The 23,716-nt window shown below is 45.4% G+C and overlaps 5 protein-coding genes across 5 annotated transcripts; 2 read left to right on the forward strand and 3 right to left on the reverse strand.

Annotated features, from left to right (window-relative positions):
- Positions 1 to 1,201: 1,201 nt before the first annotated feature.
- Positions 1,202 to 3,659, reverse strand: LOC119692310 (leucine carboxyl methyltransferase 1). The gene is made up of 5 exons (XM_038112425.2): positions 3,195 to 3,659; positions 2,854 to 3,037; positions 2,490 to 2,572; positions 1,898 to 2,131; positions 1,202 to 1,816 (listed from the first exon to the last, which is right to left on the reverse strand). Exons 1-5 carry the CDS (start codon positions 3,411 to 3,413, stop codon positions 1,499 to 1,501), a joined length of 1,038 nt encoding a protein of 345 aa, XP_037968353.2. The 5' UTR covers positions 3,414 to 3,659; the 3' UTR covers positions 1,202 to 1,498.
- Positions 3,660 to 3,732: 73 nt separating this feature from the next.
- Positions 3,733 to 5,367, forward strand: LOC119692311. The gene is made up of 3 exons (XM_038112426.2): positions 3,733 to 3,934; positions 4,364 to 4,542; positions 4,652 to 5,367. The coding sequence occupies exons 1-3, from the start codon at positions 3,859 to 3,861 to the stop codon at positions 5,099 to 5,101; spliced, it is 705 nt and encodes a 234-aa protein (XP_037968354.2). The 5' UTR covers positions 3,733 to 3,858; the 3' UTR covers positions 5,102 to 5,367.
- On the reverse strand, positions 5,301 to 10,293 carry LOC119692309 (protein ABHD1). Its single transcript, XM_038112424.2, has 4 exons — positions 10,069 to 10,293; positions 7,663 to 8,245; positions 7,257 to 7,538; positions 5,301 to 7,029 (listed from the first exon to the last, which is right to left on the reverse strand). The coding sequence occupies exons 1-4, from the start codon at positions 10,168 to 10,170 to the stop codon at positions 6,794 to 6,796; spliced, it is 1,203 nt and encodes a 400-aa protein (XP_037968352.2). The 5' UTR covers positions 10,171 to 10,293; the 3' UTR covers positions 5,301 to 6,793.
- A 546-nt stretch (positions 10,294 to 10,839) lies between these two features.
- LOC119692336 (very long-chain specific acyl-CoA dehydrogenase, mitochondrial) lies at positions 10,840 to 20,674 on the forward strand. The gene is made up of 13 exons (XM_038112568.2): positions 10,840 to 11,153; positions 11,732 to 11,909; positions 13,381 to 13,470; positions 13,700 to 13,947; positions 14,159 to 14,300; positions 15,530 to 15,688; positions 15,780 to 15,926; positions 16,088 to 16,252; positions 16,928 to 17,048; positions 17,714 to 17,851; positions 18,558 to 18,661; positions 19,266 to 19,388; positions 20,022 to 20,674. Exons 1-13 carry the CDS (start codon positions 11,083 to 11,085, stop codon positions 20,190 to 20,192), a joined length of 1,857 nt encoding a protein of 618 aa, XP_037968496.2. The 5' UTR covers positions 10,840 to 11,082; the 3' UTR covers positions 20,193 to 20,674.
- Positions 20,675 to 20,740: 66 nt separating this feature from the next.
- LOC119692337 (probable malonyl-CoA-acyl carrier protein transacylase, mitochondrial) lies at positions 20,741 to 23,644 on the reverse strand. Its single transcript, XM_038112569.2, has 6 exons — positions 23,126 to 23,644; positions 22,397 to 22,616; positions 22,161 to 22,313; positions 21,901 to 22,089; positions 21,502 to 21,567; positions 20,741 to 21,427 (listed from the first exon to the last, which is right to left on the reverse strand). The coding sequence occupies exons 1-6, from the start codon at positions 23,458 to 23,460 to the stop codon at positions 21,209 to 21,211; spliced, it is 1,182 nt and encodes a 393-aa protein (XP_037968497.2). The 5' UTR covers positions 23,461 to 23,644; the 3' UTR covers positions 20,741 to 21,208.
- Positions 23,645 to 23,716: the final 72 nt, after the last annotated feature.

The following is a 23,716-nucleotide window of genomic DNA, read 5'->3' on the forward strand; positions in this document are numbered from 1 at the left end:
TGGAGGGTGGAGACATCAAGTACGAGATCATATCATACAAGAGCTAATCAATATTTTAAAAAATAGTTCAATCTTTACGACATCGAAAAGTTAATAATGTAAGTACAAATTTAATAACCTCTAATTGTAATAAATATAAATTGAACACTCCTGTCTAGTAGATATGAAGTTTCTCCTAAATTATCGTTCTCTACTGGGTTGATGATAGTGAAGAAACATGGCTATATTGGTTTTGTATTTTTGAATTAATCAGTTGTTAGTGGTGCTGCTAGTGCTGCAAATGTGTTTGAATGTGATTCGCCTCGATGTAGCTACGTACAGTTCCCCAAAATTGATAATGCACATAGAAATCTTCGCCATTGTTCGGCAACGGTCGTATTCCCGAGCGTTAGAAAACTATTATATATTTAGAGTGGTTAAGTGCATTTTCTTCATAAAATTTTAGTAGAATTATGTAATTGGTGCTAAAAGAGATAATTGATTTATCAGTAACGAAATTTGATTCGATAATTCATAATATTCCATAATATTAAAATTTACTTCGAAAATGTTACAGTAGGTACTTTTCAAGTGTCTTACTGAAGCTGATGTAAAGATGGATGAAAGAAGGTTTGAATAACACAAGGTTTATATTATAAGGAGAAATAGATTTCAAACACAGGTTTATATTAAAAATTTTAAATCTCAGTTCAAAAGTATTTACAGCACTGATTATTTCACATCAATAAACATGTTTACATTAAAATCTCAGTTCAAAAGTATTTACAGCGCTGATCATTCACAATAATATTACAATTACAAACTTGGTCTTTTGGGTGTGGCTTTATTGGCAAAGTGAAGTCTATCAATGTGACGTATATTTTATTCTTAAATGTGCCTCATAATATGGCATCGTCAAAAATAATTAAAGTTGAAATTAAATTCACATTTGAAAAAAATAACAAGAACGATGTGTAATTGCAGCTCTTTATAATTCCACAAAAGTAATATTGATCTTGACCTTGAGACCCTTGACTGATCGGTGACAGCCACCGACCGCCCAAATTGTTTTCGATTATGTGTCACATGATATTGACTACTATTTCTTTCGAACAAGGATCAAAATGCAAGTGCTTTGTTTAATTCAATGATTCGGGTGTTTCCGGGAATCCGACAGTTTGCGAAGATTTGCATGCGCATTATTAATATGGGAGAACTGTACGTCAGATGGATGTGCTCAGAATGATAGTGTTGAATGGCTTAACTTTTTCGAAGAATATAGACCCAATAACGAACAACTTTTTACTTGAATCAAATTGATAACATTCTCAACTAAGCCAGTTAAGGACAAGGTTTCCGATGAAGTCTAAAAAGTCTGCGGGTACGAAACTTGCAACGGGCGGAGCGACGGTGCAGAACATAGCGTTGTGTACCAATCGGCGCGATTGGGCTCCGCGCCGCCCCACCTCGCCTTCGCAAGTGTCGTGCCCGCAGCCACACCGCTAGTCCGGCGGCGCGGCTACGAGGCGGGCCCGCTGAGCAGCGCGGCGGGGTCGTCCAGCTCCAGGTCCGCCAGCAGCGCCCCCCGCGCGGCCACGCCCAGCGCGTAGTGCGCGTGCAGCTGCTGCAGCAGCTCGTGCTCGTCCAGCGGCTCCAGGCGGTCGGCGCGCGCGCGCTCCGCCGCCGGCAGCGCCGCCCACACCGCGCGCATGTCCCACGCCGCCGCGCGCGCCCAGCCCGCCGCGCGCAGCCGCGCCGCCGCCGCGCCCGGCCCGCCCCGCGCGCCCGCCGCGCCCGCCAGCAGGCACCCGCGCGACTCCAGGTTGCGCACCATCACCTGACACAAACGACACACGTTCAAACACTCATGTTCACTTTCATACCATGCATTTCTTGTAAATTGATGATGTGAACGCACCTCTCCGAACTTGTCGTCGAGGTTGCACTGCTCGTAGACGATCACCATGCTGGTGGGCAGCGCGGCGCACAGCGCGGCCAGCAGCGCGGCGGCGGGCTCGGGCCGCAGGTACACCAGCACGCACTCCGCCAGCACCAGCGTGGGCAGCGCCTCCCCGCGCCCCTCGCCCGCCGCGCCCGCGCCCGCCGCGCCCGCGCCGCCCAGCGCGCCTGCCGACGACAACTTGCGACGCACCTAACAGACAAGACACAATTTATCTTTCTGTTTCATACTTTTCATAAGGTCAAAAAAAATATTGTACAAGTTTTTTTATGTTAAGTTTGCCAACATAGGTCTACTATAAACATAAGTACTAGTTATTTTGGTTGTTTATGAGCACAAGTTTACAAGCACACCAGCCTTTTAATGATCCTATTGGTAGGTACATTACTGGTAAGATTTGGATGATTTACAATCCAGTTCAAGGCTGTCCTGGACTGGCTCTCTCACAGTAGGGTTTTTCAAATATTCATGCAACTCATCCAATTTGGTGAACCAAGATGCAAAGAACCAACTTAAGAATTTCAGATAAGTAGCAATGAAGTAGAAACACCTCTGCAACGCAGCGCAGGTCGCAGCCCACCAAGTGGTAGTTGTCGGCGTGCAGGTCCCCGCTGCGGATCACTACCTCTCCGTCTGGAAACATACAAAAATTTATTGAAAAATTTGTACAAACTCTAAAAAAAATTCCACCACTGAGCCTTGCACCAAATATCTCACAACTCTCACAAGTGAAATTTTATTTATATAGTAGGTAGGTATGTGTGTACATAAATAATTGATAATTATGTTTGGGTAAAATTCAGAATGGTCAGTATAGTAGTGTGAAATAAACAACGTATATGTAGAAGCTATAACCATAATAATAAGCAAGCGAGCAGAGATAAGTCAATAATAAATCTAGAACTATAATTCACCTTCATTTGTAATTTTCTCCATCAAAGCTTTATTCCTCTTAATGATCTGGCACTTTTTAGCAGTGACTGTGGGGAAGTCAAGCTCCACATAGTTCCCGACGGCTCGCGTGGAGTCCCGCAGCCGCCAGTACAGAGTATCGTAGCCACAGCCCAGGCTGATGATCTGACACTTGCTGCCGCATCTCTGCAAACATTGTATTGGTTTAAACTTTCATGATTTATTTGGATTTGAACTAAAATGTTATGTATCAAAATGATACCACAATGCCCACTGACCCTGAAAATGTATATGGGTATACATAATTATGTATACTTTAGTGTAATAGCTGTATGTATGGTACCTCTAGGAACTGGTGCACGAGGATCTCGATGGCGCGCACGCGGGCGAAGTAGCCGCGGTTGATCTCGGGCGCGCGGCGGTCGGCGCGGCGCGAGAAGTACTGCACGTAGTCGTCGCGCCAGTAGCCGAGCTCCACGGCGCCGCGCTTGCACTCGCTGGCGTCCGTGTTGGTGGCGATGATGGCCTCGTCCTCCTCCGTCCACGCGCGGATGTTCTCCATGGCCTAGCCGCCCAGCACGCTCATCACACCCGCAAGCAAGCCTACTCCGAGATCCTCTATACTGGATCACTATTCACTTCTAAAAACATCGGTGGGGCACTTATTTTTACCACCAAGGTTGTCTTCTCAGTCTACAAAAATCATAGAACTCATACAAGTCAAAGGTTTAAAGAAAAAACAATAATTTTCACTTTTTCACTCCAATTTGCAAAAATATTGACTCCTCTCCTCGATCCTCGATGTGTGACAGTGACAGTTGACTTTACAGAAGTAGTTCTGTGTCGCGTCTTTTTTTACTCTGTGAAATCGTAATATAGGCACACACATATCTATCTAGAAGAACTGATCTGTCATTTCCAACAAATCGAACCACAACAATAACAAAGTTTAATAAATAATTTTTAAATTAAAACTACCTAATCAACTCATTAATACCAAACTAACCATGTTGCCAGAAAACCCATTACCAGTAATATTAGTCAGTGCTTGCAATTTGGATGCAGCTGTTTCTATTATGTCGGGTTAGTAAGATTTCATTACATGATCAAAGTATACATTTATTTGATTAAATATTATATGAACTCTCTTTCTCGAGCGACAGAGTGTGTCTTCGACGGTTGTACTCAACTGCTGACTGGTAATAACGAGGGTCGGAGACGGTCTCGCAGCAGGTTCGCCGACCCTCGGCCATCGAGAAGATGAGCCACTAATGGAGACTCAGCTCACCTCGTGTGGACAGGGACATTCCAAGAACAGAAAACGTCCCATCCTGCACGATAAGTGATGTCGCGGATCCTTATATTAACGAGTCGCCCGATAGTCATTTAGCCTGTCTGTAAATTAAGGGCTCCTAAATTGTCCTTGCTGTCAAAAACATAAAATGTACTTATTATAAAATTTCTATAATATTATTTTCATCCCATACCTAACTTGACTTGAATGTCTAACAGAATTGGTGGATGATAAGGAGATAGTGGAGGAGGAGTCAACTGGTGGCGAGTCCCGCGTGTGGCGGCTCGTGAACAAGTACTACACGGCGCGCGCGCGCGTGCTGGCGCAGCCCGACGCCGCGCCCGCGCCCGACCCCGCGCTGCTCGAGGCACACGTCGTCTACCTCACCGAGGAGGAGGTAACATTACACTTCTTTATTGGTGCTGAAAGGTTATTGTGGAGGTGTGCATGATATTTTGCCACATTTCTCGATTTTCGTTTCATACTTGAATGTGTGTATGTTTCAGTGCACGGACTCAGCAGTGGGCGTGCTGGAGGCGCGCATGGAGGCGGCGGACGGCATGGGCGAGGTGCAGCTGGTGCTGGCGCAGTGCGCGGCGGCGGGCGAGGCGCTGGCGGCGGCGGCGGCGGCGCGCGGCTACGAGCTGGTGCCGCTGCGCGAGCTGCCGGACCCGGAGGAGCCCTTCCCCGACGTGTGCGGCGTGCAGCGCGCGCGCGCCGCCCTGCACGCGCACACGTGGCGCGGGCTGCGGCGCGCCGGCCCCGCGCCCCCCGCCCGCCCCGCGCCGCCCGCAGACGACGAGGAGGCGGCGGTGGAGCGCGCGGAGCTGTTCGCGGCAGCGCTGGGCGCGTTGGGCGCCGCGCGGGACCTGCCGCCCGCCCAGCGCCGCGCGCGCGCCGGCGACCTGCTCGACACCTTCTGCCGCGCGCTCGGCCTCGACACACACGACTTGTAGGCAATCACGCTAATGCATTACGAGATCCATATCTAGTATTTATGCATTCCTTTTTCTCAAGCCATTCGCCAATAATTATGTACTCTGTGTGATGCTGAGAACGGCGGCTATCACTACTAGCTAGCCGATGGCTCGCGCTCGACGCTGTAGGAGCAGGGAGACCGCCGCCACTTGTAGGAACACAACAAAACTCACGAGATTCAGTGAGTGCGTTTATTTGTAAAATAACAGTTATTTATTATTATTACATAAAATGTTTACTATGATATGTGATGTTATCTTGTCATAGAGGGGAGAAAAACTTAAAGCTAATTACAGATGGCGCCTTAAGCGAGTGTGCCTGATTCCCCAATTCTAATTGGTTGGTCCAATCGCCATTTTTTTCTCCCCAATAATGTAATTGGACAGAACCTGAAAGGCACACTCGATTGTGCTGCCAAAGTTTCACTTGGTTTTCTTCCCCATTAGAAACACTATATGTTCAAATCTCTCACATTATAAATTAAAGTTATTTAATTGTAATCGTAATTTAAATTAAGTTAAAGTAGCTGTATAATAATATGTATATAGAATATAACTAATATATAAATTAACAAATAACAATAACAAATTGTTCTCTTTTCTGATTGGACGAGAGCACTAACGATTTGATATGTGATAAGAATTACATAAATTGAACTATATTTTTATATCACAGAATTATCTTACAGTGGTAAAATAGGAAATCAATAAAGTATAGGGCAAATTTTTCTATAGTCAGATAAATCTTAACATTATCAGAGAATTTGCTTGTGTTGGGGTCCACAAACCCGCACTTGGCCAGCGTGGTGGACTAAGCCTAAATCCTGCCTTCATTGGAAGGAGACCCGTGCCCCAGCAGTGGGGACATAATGGGTCGTGATGATATCAGATAAATTTTGTTGCTAACTGAAACTCTTTCTAAAATATAAAATCAGACGAAACAGCATCAAAATTACTTTACTGATACAAAAAATATATCTGGCTATAGAAAGATCTGTCCTAAATCTATTTAAAATTATTATGTCAATAAAACAATCGCTCACATCGAGGCACACCACATGGACAATCCCCGCGAGCGCTGCGGTGCGCCGGCGACCAGTGACTGGACCAGCCGGCGCTCCGCGTGTCTTATCTGTGTCACTGTGTCTGTGCACTCAACTACTAGCAGGTAAACTCTACATGGTGCAGTCATCGCTCCTCCAATCAATACTCAAACAACACTGCCACTAATCAGGTCGTGAAGGCTCTATAACAATCTTAATCCTAAAGTGACAACCCTGATAAAACACAACTGTCAATAATGTAAAACCTTAATGCGCTCGTTGCAAAATACTTAGTTAATGGCGAGCAAGCTATAAGTGCACTTCATTAGGAGTGTAAAGTGTAAATAATAATAACTATTATCACCTAATAATAATAAATTCTCAACTACCAACGCTTATGTACCTATACAATTAAATGCATAACTATAATAGCCCCTATCGTCAGTCGATTGTTAATTTTCGTCTTTGTAAAAGTTTAAAGCGTCGTCGATTGTTAATTTTAAGCAAAAGCTATCAAACCAAACGCCTCATATCGTTAACCTCAATCCTACTACATATTATCTTTATCTATCACATGTTCAGCGAAGGCACTTGGATGCGGAGCAAAGCTCTTGTGGAATACGGGCTGCTAGTGCGTGTGTGTCGCCGACCCAGGGGCGGGGTCGGCGGGGGGCGCGGCGGGGGCGGGGGGCGCGTGCAGCAGGTCGGGGCGCGACAGCAGCGCGGCGAAGTACTGGCGGGCGAGGCGCGCGATGTACTGCTCGCCGAGCGGCCACCAGCCCTCCAGGAAGCCGATGTGCCCGCCGCGCGCCGGCACCGCCAGCGCCACGCGCCGCGACGCCGCCGCCGCCGACAGCGGCAGGACTAAACGGGTAAAATACGATATGAAAGTTTGCATGAAAGTTCTTCAGTTTAACGCGAAATTCCCACGGGAAAACTTTAAGGCGAAGCGAAGCTCGCGGGAATAGCTAGTGTTTCAATATAAGAAAAATCCAGGTGCAACCATTTGAAGAAGTAGGTACCAAACATACATAAACTTGCAAATTCCTCTTTTATAATGATGTGTAATAAAGTGTGATGACGTTGCGTACCGTGCAGCGGCTGGAAGGGGTCGTCGGCGGCCTGCAGGCACAGCGTGGGCACGGCCACGGCGCCCAGCTTGTCGTGCAGCGACGCCGCCGCGTAGTACGCGTCCACCGACTTGAACCCGAAGTGCTGCGCCGTGAAGGCGGCGTCGAACTCGCGCACGGAGCGGCAACGCCGCACGGCCGCGCCCGCGCCCAGCCCGTGCCGCGCCACTGTGCTGCGCAGGTTGCACGCCATGTGGTACGACAGCAGCGCGTTCAGCGGCCAGCTCTCGATGCACGCCGACCCTGCCGGGGGAGCAACCGTACTGTTCAACTAAACTGATTCAGCAACATCTGGATATCATTCATCATTGGATAGCTGAACTATATGGGTATCCAGAAATCGGCAGCAAATAGTTGGTGATGTTACCTTGCACGACGTCGAGAGGCGAGGAGACGATGAGAGCGGCGGCGACGTCGGCGCGCTCGCCCTGCTCCGCCAGGTAGTGGCCCAGGATGAGCCCGCCCAGCGACACGCCCACGGCCAGCAGCGGCGCGCCCGGGGCCGCCGCGCGCACCGCCCGCACCACCTCCGCCAGGTCCGCGTGGCTCACGGCGCAGTACAGCCGCGGCGACGTCAGCGGCAGGCCGCCCAGCCCGCGCTGGTTGAACACCACGCAGCGCGCGCCCAGCCGCCGCGCCGCCAGCGCCAGGCAGCGCGCGTAGTCCGCCTGCGCGCCGCCCGTGAGCCCCGGCAGCAGCAGCAGCACGGGCGCGGGCGCCGGCGCCGCGTCCTCCAGCCAGTCCAGCGCCACCGTGCCGCCGTCGGCCAGCGCCAGCAGCTGCCGCCGGTAGCGCACGGCCGGCAGCAGGCGCGAGCGCAACACGGAGCCCAGCACGGTCTGCAGGCGCGCCTCCACGCACCACGGCGTGGGCCAGTAGCGCGCCTGCAGCAGCGGCAGCGACGCCAGCAGCGCGCGGAACTCGCCTGCGCCGCACACCAGCAGCGGCCGCTGCAGGACCACACACACCACACTATGACTACTTCAATGTAGAAAAGGGTTTGAATTATTGATACCATAACATAATTATATATTATATTATTATATTAGGTATATTTGGTGATTATTATTAAGTGACTTGTTTTAATTTTGTAGTAATAGTGTTGTTTTCTTTTTGCACACCTTATAATAAAATTTTCTTGCACCTCCTGTGGGTTGACTGGTAGAAAATGCTTGTAGCATTAAGTCCACCCTTTGTACACTTATTTTTATATTTGTGCAATAAAGGATTAAATAAAATAAAATAAATAAATATATAGGTACTATGTATCCCAGCACTGCTTCATACATACTATGGAACAAGTCCTGAAAGAGCCTGGTTCTCCTTCACATGAGTGGACAATGTTGACATGGTTCCTAAGACACATATAACCCATTCTAAAAGTTACCAACTTTTTTTCAAGCTGAAAGTAATTACAAAAAAACTTTCAATTCTCATTGCAATAAGGTACTGAAATATTTCCCTACACTCTTTATTGTAACAATACTACCTACTTATCAGGGCATCCTAGCAAGATATTTATAATAAATTATGTATTGTAGGTGGCAAACTGAACAAATGATACCTATCTAACCCCCTTATTCATAAAAAAGTTACTGAACGGATTAACTATTGAACTGTTTTGTCCCTCTCTGACAGAGAACAATTTGTTCTTTGACAGAGAGTGACAAAACAGTTCAATAGCTAATCCGTTCAGTAACTTTTTTATGAATAAGGGGGTTATTTTTTATCCTTTTCTTAAAATGATTTTGATTGATGGATTAGATGAGTGTAGCACAGGACCATGGGACTTGGCATAACATGGAGGAGGCCTATACTCTGTAGTGGGTTGACATAGGCTGGTGATGATGATGATGATGAAAATGATTTTATTGACCTTTAGGCCCTGCCCTTCAAGGACTTCACAAACTGAAATATGTTTTTCTTCATAAACTGAAATATGATTTTCTTTAGTAAAATTGCTTAAGTACTATTTGAGTACTTTGTTATAGTAACTTCTACATCACACACACCTTTTAGGCTATGGGAGTGCTCTGCACCCTGCACTCACTGCACTTGAGAAGGAAAACAAACATTGTTGGTTTTGGCTGGCATAATCCAAATATAACCAGAAGACTATTACTGCATTTCTAACTTTAGGTTGTTGTTCTAGCAGAGTAAGGCCCCCCGCACACTAGGCAGCTTGGCTGCGCAGCCAGGTTGCGGCAGCCAGTAAGATATATGGGAATTCGTGGCTGCCTAGTGCGTGGGCTCCTATACAACATCATATGTTTTACTGGCTGCCACAACCCTGGCCGTGCAGCCAGGCGGCCTAGTGCGGGGGGCCTAAGCAAGTAGAATACAACAGGTATCATATAATGTACATGTACAGGCTCTGGACTCTGGGGCCTGAATATTATTCCTCCTTAATACAATCAACTGTTACATTAAAATCACCTGTGCATCTGAATACAGTTTATTTATAAGGAGTAGAATAGAAATAAAAAATGTGTGGATATAGCTTAGGTACCTACATACAAAATAATATATTTTATTGATAAGAACTTAGTATTTAGTATTATCCAAAGGGTGTCTGGTAGTGATTTCTTTAAGCAATAGGCCACTTTTTTCTACTATTTTGGTTTATAAGTGTTTTTTTTTATTATTTTCTAAAGAGTTTTGTATTGTCGCTTGTGTAATCTAGTATAGGCAATACTAGAATGTTATCACTTTATCAACCTAAATTTACAGTGGCTATATGATATAGTATTTTATGGAAGATAATGAGGTTTACCTTGACCACTTCCACCAAGTAATAGGTTAGGTATAGAACAGATAACGACAGACCGATTAAAAGGTCTTTCCTCCCCTCAAACAACATAAATATGTTTAACATTATAAAATCAACCAATTAAACTTTAACTATGTATAAAACTAAACTTGTGTAAAATAAAATAAAAATAAAATTTAAACTAGTCTAATGACAATTCTGACTTTCTGACACTGTCTGTTGTCTGAGTGTCTGACATCTGACATTTTATTTGATGCATTGTCTGACAGTGACATATGTGATCACAGAGTAAACCTGCGTCGGTCACGAACTCAGAAAAAGGAACCCTTGGTCAGAGGTCACGATCGATCGTCCATGGAAGTATAACTTCCAAGATTGTGTCGGACGTGGAAGCTGAACGACAAAGACGTCCGAGAGCGACTGGCACGGAATGTCCCAAAAGACCGTGCACACTATCAGTCGCGGCTGACAGCCGTGTCCGTAAGCCACGTCCGCTAATGTGTCGGCGCCTTGATACAATCGTTAATATTTCAAAGACTCAATCGCTTGCGAGTACTTGCGATTGACAGCCGCGTCCGATAATGTTTATGTAAAGTTTGCGTGATTTTATGTCACAACTGCAACTCTTCGACCAAAACAGTCGAAGGTTACGACTACAATAAAACGGTCAATCAGATCTAGGCTATGGCTGACAGCCGCGTCCGATAATGTGTTGCCACCTTAACTTTCGTCTTCCTTCATTCCATTCATTCAGTTTTACAATCCAATCAAGTTCAAAATCATTCGTTCATTTTTATTCGTAGTAGATACCGTGTTTTGTAGTTATTTTTGCAAAAATTTACATTTTACAGTTACGTGTTCACGTAGAGAAAACCTACGTGAAGAACTAGATTATTTTAAAATTAAAATTTGTAATAGTTCTTCTAACATAATTCAGTATTTTAACATCTTACACAAGTGGTGCAACGGGCAACCGTCCTTATCTCGTCTTTATTATTGTTTGATTCTCTACTGAAGATGAAGAGTGCGAAGGTGATCCTGGGCGCCAACCGCTGCCTGCAGAACAAGCTGGTGCCGCTGTACTCGTGGTGAGTGCGCGCCCGTGCCGCCGTCGCCGCGGACTTTGTACCCTCACCTCGATGTAGGGCAGCCAAACCTACATCAAGGCCAATTCATTACACTTTATTGATAACTCAGTTGTTGGGTCATCGTAGATGCTCAAGGCAGCTATGAAATTTATATTTGTCACTTTTCTACCACCCATCATGGGTTAATATGTCCACACAAATAATTTTATTATCCTTGTTATTGCATACTAACTATACTGTATAACTATACAACAAATACCATTCAGCTTGCAGCAGTTGTAGTATGTGTGCGTGTGAGGCTGTGCTGTGCGGTCGGTGCCCACATGCCACATGGCACTTGCTGTTGACCAGTCACCAGCTGATCATTGTATTATGTGAACCAACAAAACACTTTCACTTAGATTAGATGTTACTTACTATTATTTTTATATACTTCAAGTTCTATTATATTATATTTTCAGTATGCTGGAGTCTAACATGTAGCAATGATAACAATAAGTTCAACAGTCATCACTATCTTATATTGTTATTTATCATGACTGGTGTACAGTACATAATTATGTATATTGTCCCTGCAGCCGAGCTGCAAGCACGGCGGGCAAGGATGCGGTGCGGCAGTCGGACTCCTTCACCCTGAACCTGTTCCGTGGGCAGCTGCAGCCGGCGCAGGTGTTCCCGTACCCAGAGGTGCTCTCCGCCGACCAGAAGCAGGTGCTGCAGGAGCTTGTGCCGCCCGTCGAGAGGTTCTTTTCAGAGGTTGGTCACATTGCATGTGTTATTTATAGTAATCAAAAAGAGCTTATCTTAGTTTTGAATCCATAAAAACCACGAAACTATCATAATACAATTACAATTCATTATTATGGCTGTAATCCCATTAGTATAAGGATTAAGTATACATTTTACACATAAAACAATCACAAAAGCACACAAAGGAATCAGGGTACAGTTTGCCAAGATATATTTTACCACACCTGTGTAATTCAATGAATGTTTACTTTGCTAAGAAGCAATACCTCTCTCCCAGTCTAACATGTTTCCTAACAAGCTAACAGACAATGTTAGTGCATACTTTGTTTTTAATACATGCCCACTTGAGAACTGACAAATGGCATTAATATTAAATCTGGGATGCTCTCACACCTCTCTGTTGCAGACTGTACATATTTCCATTGATTCTCTTTGATTTTACTCAATTCATTTGTTTGTGTAAAGTAGCAGAGTAAAAAGCATTTAGTACCAAAATTTATTATAACTTTTTGTTTTGTCTCCAGCCTATATCACCCACTGCAGGGTACTGATGTATACTCCTTTTTAATGTTTTGTAAAGTTCTACAGGAGTTCAATCTACTATCCACTGGTTTTCAATTTTAATTTCCTTCTATTTGAATGGCAAATGTTGTGAAATACTTGAATCCATTAAGAGTAGGTATTTAGTTACGCGTCGTATGCAGTTAGTTCAGTTTAATGAAACAATAACACTAATTAGACATAACAAAGTCCATAAAATAATTACCTACATTACATAATTACTCATTAGGTCTCATTACTCACTCAGAAGATAACCACTTAGATTTCCTGAGTTATTATTATTATTTACATGTTTATATAATTATTCAGATGAGATTATCAAATGTTTTGACTCATAAAAATGTAAATGCCAGCACCTCTTTTATAATTAGTATAGGTGCAAGTATAGATAGATAGTATACTAGCTACCTGTGATCCTGACATCTATTTTTTTTTACTATTATTTGTATACTTACACACATGCTTGAATAGCAACAAATCGCATTCAATATAGCTAGGTACTTTATATACAATAAAATTTAAACTGTTACACAATCAAATGCAAGTTGCATAACAAAGCATCACTTGTGTTATATGTATGATGTTGCTAAATCTAATATTATTCTATCAAAATACCTATATGTAAGTAAGTACCTATAGTAGGAAACGCGTACATACTGTGGTTCATTGCCAAATGTGTCGTATCACATAATATTGTACTAAATAGTATATAGGTAAGTATTAATGCTATTTGAGAGTCGCCTTCATAGAGTCGCCTTCAATGTGATGTAAACAGACAATACCTAACTGGAGGTGGCTACTGCTCTCAGAACGTCAGCTGGAATGATGTGACCTGTGTAAACGATGTGTCTGTGTGTGTGTGTGTGCAGGTGAACGACGTGACCTGTGTAAATGATGTGTGTGCGTGTGTGTGCAGGTGAACGACCCGGCGCGCAACGACCAGGACGCCAGCATCGAGCCGGAGACGCTCAACGGGCTGTGGGACCTCGGCGCCTTCGGGCTGCAGGTAGCCTTCCATTCATATTCATCTATCTCTTTCTCTATCAAGATAATAAGTGAAGCATCTTTGTACTTACTTTTTTTTCACAAATATTTTCTCTTCCTTTTTCTTCAACTGTCTGTTTACACATCTCTAATCGAATCATATTATTTTGAAAACAAACGTCATATTATTAAATCTGTCTGTATTGATGCAAGTGTACTACGTGTGTGTGTGTGTGTGTGCGTGTGCGCAGGTGCCCTGCGAGCTGGGCGGGCTGGGGCTGAGCAACACGCAGTACGCGCGGCTGGTGGAGGTGGTGGGCGCGCACGACCTGGGCGTGGGCATCACGCTGGGCGCGCACCAGAGCATCGGCTTCAAGGGCATCCTGCTGTTCGGCACGCCCGAGCAGAAGCAGAAGTACCTCACGCGCGTCACCAACCGCGAGTACGCCGCCTTCTGCCTCACCGAGCCCGCCTCCGGCTCCGACGCCGGCTCCATCAAGTGAGTTCATGCCACTACACACATTATAGACCTGGGGTAGGGGGTAGGGTTGAACTAGGGTTTGTCGCAAAGATTGGACAGCAATTAAGCATCACTCGTAATCATCACATAATGTTACTTTAACGGTCATTTATTTAGAAATTAGTGCTCAATGATTTTTTTACTTATTATTTAAACAAATAAATAATGAATGTATGCGTGATGTTTGCAGGACGCGCGCGGTGCTGTCCCCGTGCGGCACCAAGTACATCCTGAACGGGTCCAAGATCTGGATCTCGAACGGAGGCACCGCCGAGATCATGACGGTGTTCGCGCAGACGCCCGTCGAGAAGGACGGACAGACCGTGGACAAGGTACCGCCCGCAGCCACATGCGCCGACCAATAGTCTATCGACCCCCTATCTGGGGGCACGACAGTTTTTAATTTGTGCTCATTGCCAGTCACTATAATTATAATACTAATAAAATTACTAAATTTTGATTTATAACTACTAAATACTTTGAATACGACTTGGCTTTTATGAGATCTCAAAACTTTTTACGATGGAAAGACTGCATCGAGAGTCGAGAGACTTGGCATTATTTTTACATTTTAATGTTTTTGGGTGGGATCTATATTTGCTTACTAATGTGTAAATTTTTTTTGAAGCCGGTCTAATATCTCAGTGTATCTAAATGTAAATAATGGACAGTGGCCTCTTACACACTAATTTTACAACAAATCAACAACAACTTATGTTTTAAATCTTGACTCTCGGCTTGACCTTCGGTAGGTTTGAATTGTTATGGTACAAAATATTAAATACTTATTAGGAATATTATTTAAATTCAAGGCTAGATGTATGATAAAGATATTTACAAGCAAAGTTGAAGAAAGAAAAGGTAAAGTACTTAAACATTGTTCATTGTTCTTCGTGTTACGCTCAGAATAAGCCTCTCGCTTGCCATTGTGCCGTCACCCTGAATAATCGTCACATACATTTTCAGCTTTACTAGATTTTGTAAGAAAAACAATAATCTATTTTTGGCATCTGGTTGGTGACACTGGCACAAGTGACTAAGGTCGTGTCCCCAGTACGCAAACTGTTAGCGACCGACTGAGCTTGCGGGGCGTATCGATTTAGTACACTCTTTTCATATACATATTTGAAATGCAGTGTCCACAGTCTGCTAGTTTAGTACGCAGTTTGCAGCGTTACGCGCGCTGACTATCTAAGTATCGCTGCTAACATTTTGTCTAGTGGGGACACGGCCTAAATAATGATGTATATTGTATTCTAACTAATATTATAAATGCGAAAGTAACTGTGTCTGTCTGTCTGTCTGTTACTCTTTCACGCCATAAGTACTGAACGGATTCAAATGAAATTTTGTATAAATATGGTCTAGACACTGAGAAAGAACATAGGCTACTTTTTATCCCGGAATTCCCACGGGAAAACTTTTTAAGGCGAAGCGAAGCTCGCGGGAACAGCTAGTATAATACATAAAATGTATGATACGCAGTGCAAGTATGAGCAGCATGTATTGTATTGTATTTATTATTCATAATATTCATTACATGTCATGTTGCGGTCGGCAGGTGACGGCGTTCATCGTGGAGCGCTCGTTCGGCGGCGTGTCGTCCGGCCCGCCCGAGAACAAGATGGGCATCAAGTGCAGCAACACCGCCGAGGTGTACTACGAGGACGTGCCCGTGCCCATCGAGAACGTGCTCGGCGGCGTCGGGAACGGCTTCAAGGTACCACCACGCGGTTCACTTTCTTAAAGGAAATCTGTCGGATCAAGTAAGGAACCAGAGAATTGATAAATAAATAAAATTGTTTCCCCAGGTGGCGATGAACATCCTGAACAACGGGCGGTTCGGCATGGCGGCGGCGCTGGCCGGCACGCAGCGCGCCGCCATCCGCCAGGCCGCCGAGCACGCCGCCGCGCGCACGCAGTTCAAGCGCAAGCTCATGGACTTCACCGCCATACGGGTACCGCACACACACACTCACACACACACACACACACACACACACACACACACACACACACACACACACACACACTTGATCAAATAATTACGGACGAAAAGTTCTCATGCAATACCAATGATGAACAATGTATAACCAGTGGTTAACTCCGCCTCCGACAGGACAAGCTGGCGCACATGTGCATGCTGCAGTACGTGACGGAGTCGCTGGCCTACATGGTGTCGGGCAACATGGACGCCGGCTGCTCAGACTACCACCTCGAGGCCGCCATCAGCAAGGTGTTCGCCAGCGACGCCGCCTGGCTCGTCGTCGACGAGGCCATACAGGTCAGTAGAGACTGTGGATGCTGGACAGCTAAAAAAAAAAGTCAAAAAAATTTATTCATCGTAAAAATATAAAATTTTCTGATGAACGTCAATTTTTACAAACTACTCTCCGTTCGGATAAGGGGGGCTCCTTCTGTCTAAGGTGAAGAACGGAGGCAAGAAACTCCTGAGCCATCTTTTCAAAAAAAGACTTAAAACTAGTTAGTGTACAATACTTATAAGCTTAATAATAATTATTATAATAATTATGAGCAGAGCCTACTATTTATCATAGCCATGCTATGCCGAAGGTTTCTCGGCTGGCACAGATATTTGTACTCGACAGATAGGTACCTATACCTAGATAGACTCCTATTTGTTCTGTCCTATAATAATACCTATAACCAACCTATATATTATAGGCTATTACAGGCTTTGCCTAATTTAAGCAAAGTTTACACGAAGCCAGTAATGCTGGCGCCATCCAGTCACTGGCTAGAAAAATAGACGGTCGCTCAATTCTCGCCAGCGTTGGCAGCCAGCGCTGGCTTGGCTTGAAAGACTGTTTACACAAGGCCAAAACCAAGCCAGCATTGGCAGCCAGTGTTGGCTCCGTGTAAACTATGCTTAAGGGTCGGAAGGTCGTGTATGAGATGTCCCCACATTATTGTAATGTGGCGTGGTGTGGTGTTGCAGATCCTGGGCGGCATGGGCTACATGAAGGCCACGGGGCTGGAGCGCGTGCTGCGCGACCTGCGCATCTTCCGCATCTTCGAGGGCACCAACGACATCCTGCGCCTCTTCGTCGCGCTCACCGGTACCCGCTCACTACCAAATACAAATACAAATATCTTTATTGATAGCAAAACATTGAAACAGTGTTATAATATCCCTAACCCCTACACTAGGATTCCCTGTGTCGTAGGGATTAGTCTCTTTCGTCTTATGCTGTACAATAAAAAATTTAAGTTGAGAATAAAGGTTAATAGTAACACATTATTTAAAAAATTTGCGACAAGACAATATTTTCAATTAATCTTCATTAAGTTAAGGTAATGCATGCAGCATGTAGCCCCACACCAGTACAATACAACACTCCAACATTATACACTTTAATGAGCTTTACTCACATTTGTGTATACCTAGCTTTGCCCGTGAGCCTCGCTTAGCTCTAAAAAGATTTATCGTGTGAATTTTGGGATAATAAGTACATAATGTAAACTTTCTCTAACATAAAGGCATCTAAATCCGTAAAGGAGTCGCAGAAGGCGACTACACGAGGATGGCGTTTGCACCGATAACACTAACGGAGGTGCACAACGTAATAAAAAAGATAAAACGTAAAAGCTCAACTGACATAAACGACATGCCCACTCACGTATTCGATTACATACCACCGTAATAATTAATTACCAATAAATGAGTATTTCAGTATTTCACATAGTGATACAATAGTGTAGTGACGTGTGTTGCGTGTCGCAGGTATCCAGTTCGCGGGCTCGTCGCTGAAGGAGCTGCAGCGCGCGTTCAAGAACCCCGCGGCGCACCTGTCGCTCATCTTCACGGAGGGAGCGAGACGAGCGCAGCGCGCCGTGGGCCTGGCGCCGCGCGCCGACATCGGTACCACACCCACCACACTCATACCATATACACTCCCGGGCAATGAAAAAGTTCTGTTCACAAAATACAGACACCAAACGACGCCATTTTTTTCAAACATTTGATATAAAATTAGAACAAAATACTACCGTTTCTAGTTGGTAATATCCTGAGGCTCTGTTAAATATACTTCAATGTTGCAGAAGGCGTCTTTAAGGTAGCCTTTTCCGTTTAGCAGAAGTTTGGTGCTTTTCTCAGTGGAACCTTTTCATTGCCCGTGAGTGTAATTAACCCCCTTATCCATACAAAAGTTACAGAATGTTTTAGCTATTGGCTATTGAACTGTTTTGTCCCTCTGTCAAGGAACAATTTGTTCTTATCAATAGCTAAAACGTTCTGTAACGTTTCTATGAATAAGTTGGTTAGCTTATACAGAGTTAAATATAGCTGGAGTCCTGCCTGTCACTTATATAGACAGATGCTTTATACAGGGTGTCCGGTCAATAGTGTACCTATGTAAGACTAGAGATACAGTTGTTTGGAATCCGAAACACCTTTTTTTCTTAGGATATGTAGTTTTGAGATATGTAACGATTTTGAACTCCTTTTCTGCGCGCAGAAAATGTTTCATAACTGTTTCTTCATGCACTTCTTTACTTAGATGACATTAATTTTTACTCATAAATCCTACGACTACTACAAGCGTTGCGATGTGTGTGTGTTGCAGGGTCGCTGGTGGCGCCGGAGCTGCGCGGCGCGGCGGGCGAGCTGGCGGCCGCCGTGGACCAGTTCGGGCAGGCCGTGGAGGGCACGCTCGTCAAGTACGGGAAGGTCAGTCCGCCACCAAGCACACACTCTACTAAACAAGCCAAGAAAGGGAAGGAAAAGCTAAATTATAACAATTTCGGTGTTAGGTAGAGGAAATATTGAATCCTTAATATGTTTAACTATAATGTAAGCTAGGTATATTTATAAATGTCATATGTGCTACTAAGCTATGATAAATTTGTTATGTAGTGCGACTCCTTACCCACAGTCAAACCATATTAACATTTGGTTTTGTGGGATGTATGTAATAGCATAAGTTGTTTTCTTTGAATAAAGATTTATTCTATTCTATATAATAATTAATGCGGATCAAACTTAATTGATTAACTATCTTTTCTTTTTATCGGTTCTTTGAATATCGGGGGGTTTTTAAGGTTGATTAGTTTATCCCACACACCATCGCTCGACATGTGAGGCGCTAGTGGACCTTTTTTCACATGGTGTTAATATATATATAGGTACTTAGGTAATCTAGGAATGTGTTTTTTACATTTTTAATTTCACCTAAACTAGGTCTAGCCTGTACTATAGGAGAAAATGTTTTTCTAGCCATTAGGTACATGTAGTATTGACAATTAAGGTATTTAGACTCTTGTTACATTTGCAGGGCGTGGTGGAGGAGCAGCAGGTGCTGAACCTGCTGGCGGCGGCCACCATCGACATCTACACCAGCGCCGTGGTGCTGTCGCGGGCCTCGCGCGCCGCGCGCCTGGCGCTGCCCACCGCGCAGGTACCGCCCGCGTGGTGACCCGACGTCATGATGCACATAACTCCTGACACGTGGCATCTTGAGAACATTAATAATCTTTATCGGAATGCGGTGGTGTAACAGTCACCGCAAGTATACTGAATACAGAGGCGCGAGCATAGGATTCGATACTATTTTCGAATCTACACGAAGGGTCACTTTTATCAAACGCTAAACGTATTTAAATCAAATTTTAAATACATTTTGTACTAACTGACAGACGTATGACAGGCTACAGTCTAAATATGTTTAGCGTTTGGTGAAATTCTACAAAAAAAACAAATGTCACTTTTGGTACAGTGCGACAAACTTATCTGTTCCGGTGAGAGCGAACTAAATTGATCAATATCTCATTACTTACTAATGAATTGTATATTGTAGAAGATTAGATGGGTTTATTAACACCGCAAGAGCGAATTAACAATACGAGCAACATAAAATCTTATAGAATTAAGAAATATTAAACATTTATGTGAGCTGTCACCGGAACAGATAAGTTTGTGGCACTGTACTAACTTTGCCTTACATTTTGACAGTGACAGTTGACGATACGCAACGTTAACGGAGGATTGAAACTTGTGCTCACGACTCAGCATTATAATGATGTTGTTGCAGGAGGAGCTGCAGCTGGCGAGTGCGTGGGCGCGCGAGGCGCTGGGCCGCGTGGGGCCGGCGCTGGCGGCGGCGCGGGGCGAGCACGACGCGCACCGCCGCGCGCTCAGCGAGCTCGGCCTCCGCATCGCCACCCGCGGCGGCCAGCTCTCGCTCAACCCGCTCAACCTGTAGGCGACGATCCGGGATCACAACCACATCATCGACCATTCTATAATCAAATTGGTCTTTTGTGTTCAAAATAGGTCCCATATTCAGTATAGTTAGTGTTGTCTGTGGAAGCGACGCCGAGCGCCTTCGAGTGAGTACACCGCTTTACGTTCCGCTCTCTTATTGTAATTGAATTCGCCAATTTTTATTGTATATATACCTTTTCAACTTAACTATCATTATATACCAATATGTAAATACATAATAGTTGACCGTAAATCTGCTCAATATTAAGTACAATGTGAAGATTTATACAGTACATATTTAAAGTTTTATATTTGGTGCGAGCGGGCGCGGCGTTGCTCGTTACCGTGAGATAGATCGATGAACCTCGTAGTTGTAAGTATATAATGTAAGTAGACACTGCACACTGTTGTGAATCAGATTATGAAGTATTTTGTAAAATGTTATTTATTTTTATTAAATAGTAACTATATTTTTACGACCATATCTGACTTTTATTTAATTCCTGAAGCCACTGGAAGAATGTCAAAGAATTTAAAACACGAGTATCTTTAACAACAACTTTAATAATTACATCTATCACGTTTATATTTATTTACTACTGTTAAATGTATAAATATTATACAAATTCAGTTAACTATTTTTTACAAAGATTACTATAGGTATAGGTACTATAGGCTTAGATCAATACACTTTCGGCGCTAACAATTACACTTACTGCAATCATCGAAGTAGAAAAATAGGCGGAAGGAATATCGCTAACTAAAAAATGAAGCACAACAATGGCGGTGAAATGAGAGTGTGGGTGTGTAGGTGCGATGTTGCTTAATAGCGGCGTCGTAACAATTTAATCGACTCACTTAGGGTGCTTCAGTTTTTAGCTTGCGAACTTCATTCTGCCTTTTTTTTACTTTGATGATTGCAACATTCGTGAGTCATAATCGCAGCTTAGTTTAAAAGTGTAACAAGTCGAGTTTATATACTTGTGGTATTTACAATGAGGTGACGAGGGGGCGTCAGACGTCGATCTGCAGGCAGTTGTCCCAGGCCTTGGCGTTGACCTGCTTGAGCGTGGCTCGGAGCGCGCGGCCCGGGCCCAGCGCCAGCACCTGCGGGAACCCCCCGCCCCCGCCCTCGCCCCCCGCGCCCCCGCCCCGGGGCCGCGCGAACAGCGCGTGCAGCGTCTGCTCCCAGCGCACCGGCGAGCACGCCTGCAGCGGCAGCTGGCGCACGATCTGCAACACAATGCACGGTACAGACCCTCGCCGGCCAAGTTATGAGGTTTAGTCATGTGTGTTTGTATACTGACGTGCTTGGCGTCGCGGTAGGGCTTGGCGTCCACGTTGCTCACCACCGTGATGCGCGGGTCACGCACCTGCCGGGAACATTCATGTATTAGCACAGAGTAATAACTAGTATATTAGTAGGTATAACAACGCCTTTATATTCATTAAAACATTGATCGTTCGTCTTGTTAGTTTTACAAGATACAAAAGTACCTACTTATTACACTGACTATACAAATGACTAGTAAATCCCAACTATTCATGGACAAGAACAAAAGCCAGAAGGCGAATGTCGAGACGTCTTTCACACATCCGACCGTCAGAAATACATTTATAGTACATACGAATGTTTGCCCTGGGAACCCATGCCGCGGAAGCAGCTTCACTAACACTTGACTATGTAATATTGTATGTGGGTGAACCTCCATCATACGCAGCGCTTCCCGCAGCGGCGGCGCGGCGCGGCGCACGGCGCGGCAGTGCAGCGGGCCCGCCGCCGCCACGCGCGCCGCTCGCCGCACCCCGCGCCCCGCCCCGCGCGCCTCCAGCCAGCGCAGCGCCGCCTCCGACCCCGCCACCACCTTGCAGCCCGGGTACAGGTAGTTCGCCACCTGCAACAGTCAGTGTTCAAAATAGTCCACTGGAATCACACCAACAACAAATGGGGACAACTGAATGATACCTCAGCGAAGGGCTCGTCGTCTCCCTGCTCGGCGGCGTGCGCGGCGGCGTCCCGCAGCAGCGCGCGCAGGTCGGCGGCCGGCGCCAGCCACAGCGTGGCCAGCCCCCCGCGCCCCGCGCCCGCCGCCGCCAGCGCCGCCTGCCGCAGCTCCACCTGCCACCACACCACCACGTCATTGTCATTCATACCATCCACATCATCTCATTCATATGGAAAGAAAAACAGGAGTAGCTCACAAAGCGTAGCGCGGGCTCGAGGTCGATGGCCCCGGCGAAGACCAGCGCGGTGACCTCGCCGAGCGAGAAGCCGGCGGCGGCGCGCGCGCGCTGCGGCAGCCCCGGGCGCGCCTCGCGGGCCGCCTCCAGCGCCGCCAGTGACGTCACCAGCACGCACACCTGCGCGCGCGCCGCCAGCGCCGCCGCGTCCGCGCCCTGGCACACCGCCGCCACGTCCCACCTACACACATACATCAACCAATCTACATTCATTGATTCAGCATTCTAATGCATAGAAATGTCAAAGATTAGCAGCCAGCCTTAGACAAGTAAACCAGTATCTCTGCAGTCAGTCAGTCAAAAGGTGAGGCAAATCTTTACATTTGTAAGGAGTTAGATAACTCATAATCATTATAAATTTCATTTTTCATTTCATTCAGTAAGTAAAAATTATTAAAAATACTTAATAGCATGAATACTGTAGTTAGGTTAATTCTTTGAATTTAAGAACAATGTAGGTATAGCATCACTCTTACAGTTAAGGAAAAACATCGTGAGGAAACCTGGATATATCTAGATTTAGCACATCTAGATATGTGAACCGACCAACCCACAGTGGACCAGCATGGTGGGAAAATGGTCCAAGCTCAGACAGGGAGTTTACACTTCCAGAGAGCCAGGTGTAGGTATTTACACCCCATAGAGAATAGAATAGACCATAGTTAGGATGCTAAGGGATATAATACATACTTGACTGTCTCTGATGCCAGGTCATACAGGTCTTTAACGGCCGGGATGTGCATGAGCTGGCGGCCCATGCCCAGGTACTGCGAGCCCTCGCCCGGGAACAGCAGCACGGCGTGGTCGCGCGGCAGCGGGCGCGGCGCGGGGCGGGGGCCGGGGCGCGCGGGGTAGGGCTGCGTGGCCCACTGCAGCTCCGGCGCCATCTGCTCGCCGCCCTCGCCGAACTGCGCCGCGCCCGCCAGCATGCCGCGCAACGGGCTGTCGTCCGCGCCGATGCCACCCGACGCGCTGCGCTCATCCACCCTCATCCGGCGCATGCATGCTGTAAGCCTCCTTAACATACTCGTTATATCAAAACACCGGGAATTCAACCACTGAACTATAAACCTCAAATAAATTAACCTCTATTTATAGTTAATATTGTTTTCGATCGATACCATAATCAAAAATTAACATAACCTCAACAAAACAACAACAAAGCCATGTCCATGAAATGAACACAGCAAAGCAAATGACAATGACAGGTTATGTGACATGTGACAACAAACAGATGATTTTGACATATTTTTTTTGCAGTTAGTTGTTTCTGTTGGCTTC

This window comes from Plutella xylostella, chromosome 5 (genome assembly GCF_932276165.1).
Source record: "Plutella xylostella chromosome 5, ilPluXylo3.1, whole genome shotgun sequence".
Taxonomy (NCBI): domain Eukaryota; kingdom Metazoa; phylum Arthropoda; class Insecta; order Lepidoptera; family Plutellidae; genus Plutella; species Plutella xylostella.